At 42.0% G+C, this 5,837-nt stretch overlaps 1 protein-coding gene across 3 annotated transcripts; it reads left to right on the top strand.

Annotated features, from left to right (window-relative positions):
* Nucleotides 1–1,810: 1,810 nt before the first annotated feature.
* Nucleotides 1,811–5,355, top strand: LOC121373782. Of its 3 annotated transcripts, none has more exons than XM_041500541.1 (2): nt 1,811–2,486; nt 4,955–5,355. In XM_041500541.1, the coding sequence occupies exons 1-2, from the start codon at nt 2,418–2,420 to the stop codon at nt 5,264–5,266; spliced, it is 381 nt and encodes a 126-aa protein (XP_041356475.1). In that variant the 5' UTR covers nt 1,811–2,417; the 3' UTR covers nt 5,267–5,355. The 3 variants fall into 3 exon arrangements, with proteins under 3 accessions (XP_041356475.1, XP_041356474.1, XP_041356476.1); XM_041500540.1 differs by having other exon boundaries at nt 1,833–2,705; XM_041500542.1 differs by lacking the exon at nt 1,811–2,486 and adding an exon at nt 2,784–3,210.
* The last annotated feature ends 482 nt before the right edge of the window (nt 5,356–5,837 follow it).

Here is a 5,837-nt window from a genome sequence, read left to right as displayed (position 1 = left end):
TGAAACAGCGTAAGTTGATTTACACTGATGTTAATAAAAGTCCAGTTTGAAACAGCGTAAGTTGATTTACACTGATGTTAATAAAAGTCCAGTTTGAAACAGCGTAAGTTGATTTAGACTGATGTTAATAAAAGTCCAGTTTGAAACAATTTATGTCGATTTACACTGGTGCTAAGAAAGTTCCTATTTGAAATAGTACATGTTGATTTACACTAGTGTTACAGTATAATTTTGCTAATTTATACTGGTGTTACGAAAGCTCCAATTTGAACAGCATAGTTATGCTAATTTACACAGGTGTTACGAAAGTTCCCATTTGAACAACATAATTATGCTAATTTACACTGGTGTTACGAAAGCTCCAGTTTGACAGCATAATTATGCTAATTTACACTGGTGTTACAAAAGCTCCCATTTGAACAGCATAATTATGTTAATTTACACAGGTGTTACGAAAGCTCCAGTTTGACAGCACAATTATGCTAATTTACACCGGTGTTACAAAAGTTCCAATTTGAACAGCATAGTTATGCTAATTTACACTGGTGTTACGAAATAATTATAATACCTTTGCAAAGCAATTTTAAAATTTACTAATGAAAGTAACGCGAATCAACAGCATCCCCCTGCCACCACAAGGACGAAAATGCATGGGGTTTTGTGTTGTTCCTCTATTTAAATAAAGGTAACAATATAGCTTGTAACACCCCCCGCCCCCCAAAAGTTGTACCCACTCTCCAGATATCGTTACTGTGCAAAATTATTGGTTTTAATAGTTTGTAACGTTTTGTATTAAGATACTTACTTGTCTCAACTTTATTGTAAATCAAAAAAAAAAAGTTTGTTTTATTTAACGACGCCGCTAGAGCACATTGATTTTTTATCTTATCATCGGCTATTGGACGTCAAACATATGGTCATTCTGCCACTATTTTTAGAGGAAACCCGCTGTCGCCACATAGGCTACTCTTTTTACGACAGGCAGCAAGGGATCTTTTATTTGCGCTTCCTACAGGCAGGATAGCACAAACCATGGCCTTTGTTGAACCAGTTATGGATCACTGGTCGGTGCAAGTGGTTTACACCTACCCATTGAGCCTTGCGGAGCACTCACTCAGGGTTTGGAGTCGGTATCTCGATTAAAAATCCCATGCCTCGACTGGGATCCGAACCCAGTACCTACCAGCCTGTAGACCGATGGCCTGCCACGACGCCACCGAGGCCGGTTGTAAATCAAAATGTTCACAATTTGTGAAGAAAAACCTCACAAATGAACGACATGCAGACGAAAACAAATCGGATGTTGATTGTGCGAACTGTGCACAAAAAACAAACCGAACAGAGTTAGGTTCGCTGACGATATTGTTATTTCCAAAACACTTACTTTTCTTCTTACGTCAGAACCGGCCTCGGCGTCGTCGTGGTTAGGCCATCGGTCTACAGGCTGGTAGGTACTGGGTTCGGATCCCAGTCGAGGCATGGACTTTTAATCCAGATACCGACTCCAAACCCTGAGTGAGTGCTCCGCAATGCTCAGTGGGTAGGTGTAAACCACTTGCACCGACCAGTGATCCATAACTGGTTCAACAAAGGCCATGGTTTGTGCTATCCTGCCTGTGGGAAGCGCAAATAAAAGATCCCTTGCTGCTAATCGGAAGAGTAGCCCATGTAGTGGCGACAGCGGGTTTCCTCTCAAAATATGTGTGGTCCGTAACCATATTTCTGACGCCATATAACCGTAAATAAAATATGTTGAGTGCGTCGTTAAATAAAACATTTCTTTCTTTCTTACATCAGACAAAACTGACATTATTTACAAAAACAATTTTGTAGGAGGATGGGACCTCACAACGCAGACAACAACAAATCTAAACCATGCACGACACAAAATATCTAAATTTGAAGCACATGTTTCACGGCGAAATGACACTGTGTCGTCACGCATTCGTATTAAGTATTCAACATAAAATAAACGCTTTAAATTGCAGACTAGTCAATCAGAACAACGATGTTGCCTGTTGGACTGGTGGTTATATTGTTTAGCTAGTCCTTGTGAATTTGTTACTCGCATGTGGCTAGCTAATTAGTAATTTCTGCTTTCCTGAAAAACAAAACTTGAAATGTCCGCCATTTTATCTTCTTGCTGCACCAAGTCATCGACTGGCAGAGGTGGAGTAAGTCCTGGACAGTGTTCCCGTTCACTCCATTACCGTGCGGAGTACTCTGGCTCTCCGGGAGAGTGAAAGGAGCGCACCCATTATGTCACGCGTACGACTGCAGGTGGCCATGGCAAACAGTGACGTCATAACGAAAAGAGCTCTATGACGTTACATCATGTAATGGTGGTTCTTCACAACCGCTTTCGATTTTGACGCCTGATCATGGACAATTTCGGAAACTAATATTACAATCTCAAGATGGAGTGGTTCCAATATTATTTCTCTGGTCTACGTTCGCCACAACCCGTGGAACGTTCGAAACACAAGGTTACCGAAATGCTGGCTTTTTTCGCATTCGAAGGCGATGGGACTCATCCGCACACTGAAGCCACTGTTATGTTTCTCACTGCCTGTCTTCTTTTAGTATTTCCCACCCTGAAGCGGATATGCACCAAACGATTTCTGAGAAAACTCGGTCTACTAGTTTTTGTTTCTTGCAGTTTAACTGTTCTGGCAGCGGTATTGGTTATGCCCTCAGCTATCCAGGTGATGTTTTTGGGGTGGGTTTTTTTCCTATTTGCTCCCCCCCCCCCCCCGTAGGCCCGTATGGACTAGGTCGGTGGCTGTGCCACCCCCCCCCCCTCCTCTTTATGGCGCAAATATGCTTTCGTCTCGGTCATTGATATAGAACAACCTTACCAATAAGATAAATCGATCTACCACCAGTGTCATATGAACACTACGTGATACAGATATCAGACACAATCGTCTCGAAAACAAGGCAAACAATAACAAAATAAATAAAGTTCTAAAACTGATGTGGCGACAGAGGAGATCGGAGAGAGGGGGGGGGGGGGGGGAGGAGAGAGACCGAATGAGAGAAAACTCGGGCTAGTTAAAATGATGCGGTGACAGAGATGGAGGAGGGGGGGGGGGCAATCAAGCTATGTGACTGAGAGATGGAAAGAGAGAGACAGACAGAGAGTCGGAGGAGAGAATGAAGGAATGTTTTAACGGCAAAAATATACATCGGCTATTGAGTATCCAAAAGGTAAGTATATGGGAATATTATTTATATTAAGAATAAACAGAGAGGAGACTCAAGCTAGTTCCAAAATTGATGCGGCGACACCGAGGAGTAGGAGAGAGAGAGAGAGAGAGAGAGAGAGAGAGAGAGAGAGAGAGAGAGAGAGAGAGAGAGAGAGACAGACAGACAGACAGACAGACAGACCGACATAGAGAGGACACTCGGGGTAGTTAAAATGATGCGGCGACAGAGATGGAGGAAGGGTGGGGGGGGGGGGGGCACTCAAGCTATGCGACACCAGAAGACGGAGAGAGAGAGACAGACAGAAAGTCGGAGGAGAGAATGAATGAATGAATGTTTAACAATAAAAATACATATCTGCTATTGGGTGTCAAAAAAGTATATGGAAATATTATTTGCATTAAGAGTAGAGAGAGAGAGAGAGAGAGAGAGAGAGAGAGAGAGAGAGAGAGAGAGAGAGAGAGAGAGAGACAGAGACACACACACACACACACACACACACACACACACACACACACACACACACACAGAGTGAACATTTGAGCTGGGTTAAAATCGACGCTGGCGCTAACCAGAGACCAGTCAATATACATGTATATGTTTTGGCCTTAGATATGTCTTGAAACAGTCCGTAAGATAAATGGGAATATAACGGCCTCATTAGTATTGTCAATAAAAAAAAAAAAAAAAAATATTGTTTAACGACACTACTAGAGCACTTTGAGTTATTAATCATCGGCTCTCGGATGTCAAACTTTTGGTAATTTAGACATATAGTCTCAGAAAAGAAACCCGCTACAGTTTTCCCATTAGTAGCAAGGGATCTTTTATATGCACTATCCCATAGACAGGATAGCACATACCACGGCCTTTTGATATACCAGTTGTGATGCACTGGCTGGAACTATCATGGTAGTAAAGTCACCAACAGAAGTTTGATATACATGTATTTAATGATGCTTATGATTATGTCGATGATGATGATGGTGACAGCTACGTCAACAACAACGTCGTCGACGATGATGCTAACAACAGACGTGTGTGTGTGTGTGTGTGTGTGTGTGTGTGTGTGTGTGTAGGGGAAAGGCTTTGGGGATCGAAACCCCTCCCTGTTTGAAGCCTATTTTCTGTTTTTGAATATATTTTCATGGGGTTATAACACAAACCCTCTAGACATTTCGTTCCCCACAGACTAGAACCAACCCCACCCTGTACAATGCGCCTGAATAATGACAACGACAACGAATATTAAAATTCACCGCCATATTAGGCTAAGCAAAAACGACGAACTATAAATGACTGGAATGTGTGCAGGGTTGGACAGGTAGAGGTCGAACCGCCCTGCTCCAAGCGATTTATAAACATTATTATTATCATTAATTTTATTATTATTATTATTAATTTTATTTTTAAATATATTTTAGGGGTAGCACGACTCGACCCTCCTAAAACCTTCGCTCGCCACAACAGAGACAATCCCTCGCCCGCACCAGTTCTTGTACAGGTGACTGAACTGGGCCCCAGTCTACGAAGTGATCTCAGCGCTAAGACCCAGTCTTAAGGTGATCTCAGCGCTAAGGTCAGTCTTAAGGTGATCTCAGCGCTAAGGTCAGTCTTAAGGTGATATTAGCGCTAAGACCCAGTCTTAAGGTGATCTCAGCGCTAAGGTCAGTCTTAAGGTGATCTCAGCGCTAAGATAGCTTTGTAAAATGGCGTCCTCGTTATTTATTTATTTATTAATTTGCAGGCAAACGATTTGTTCCTCTTCATGGCAACTAAGTGTCTGCGATTCCTGCAGGAAATAAACCAGCAATGGAAGCCGGCAATCGCAGTCCTAATCATGGTCTTGGTCAACATAGCCTGCGCGCGCATCGTCGAGGCTGGCGCGCGCATCGTCGAGGATGGCGCGGTTAAAACGCGGACCTTCGTCAGTGGCTTAATGAAAAAGAAAATATTGGTGAAGCGAAATGCCTGTGGAAATGTCCGTGTGTTGAATACTGATGTCAAAGTCACACGCAGTGGCACTGTTTACGGATCGAGACCATATGAAGATATCTGAGATGGGGAAAGAAAGAAGAGAAACTGTTCATTCATTTACATGTCATTATGATACTACTGTGGGTATATAATAAAGAATATATAATATTATATTGCTGTCACTTTGTTTAAATATTGTTCGTTTGTATTGTTTAACGACACCACTAGATTTATTAATCATCGCTTATTGAATGTTAAATATTTGGTAATTTTTACATAATCTTAGAGAGGAAACCCGCTAAAAATGTCCATTAGAAGAAGGGATCTTACGCCCATGGGGCTACGTCCCGTCCTGCCCAGTCTGTGTTACACACATGCAATTTCCCCTCCAGCTTGTAAAATATTGGTAGAATATATATTTGGTGTATTTCACTGCCCAGTCTGTGTTACACATGCAATTTCCCCTCCAGCTTGTATAATATTGGTAGAATATATATTTGGTGTATTTCACTGCCCAGTCTGTGTTACACACATGCAATTTCCCCTCCAGCTTGTATAATATTGGTAGAATATATATTTGGTTTATTTCACTGCCCAGTCTGTGTTACACACATGCAATTTCCCCTCCAGCTTGTATAATATTGGTAGAATAT

Source organism: Gigantopelta aegis, chromosome 5 (genome assembly GCF_016097555.1).
Source record: "Gigantopelta aegis isolate Gae_Host chromosome 5, Gae_host_genome, whole genome shotgun sequence".
Lineage (NCBI taxonomy): Eukaryota > Metazoa > Mollusca > Gastropoda > Neomphalida > Peltospiridae > Gigantopelta > Gigantopelta aegis.
Note: the sequence above shows the minus strand (reverse complement) of the source record. Positions and strands in the feature narration are given on the sequence as shown.

Coding starts and splice junctions, on each gene's coding strand:
- LOC121373782 (XM_041500540.1), top strand. CDS start 2,418: ATGGAGTGGTTCCAATATTATTTCTCTGGTCTACGTTCGCCACAACCC. Junction 2,706..4,954: donor TTATGCCCTCAGCTATCCAG/GTGATGTTTTTG, acceptor ATTAATTTGCAG/GCAAACGATTTGTTCCTCTT.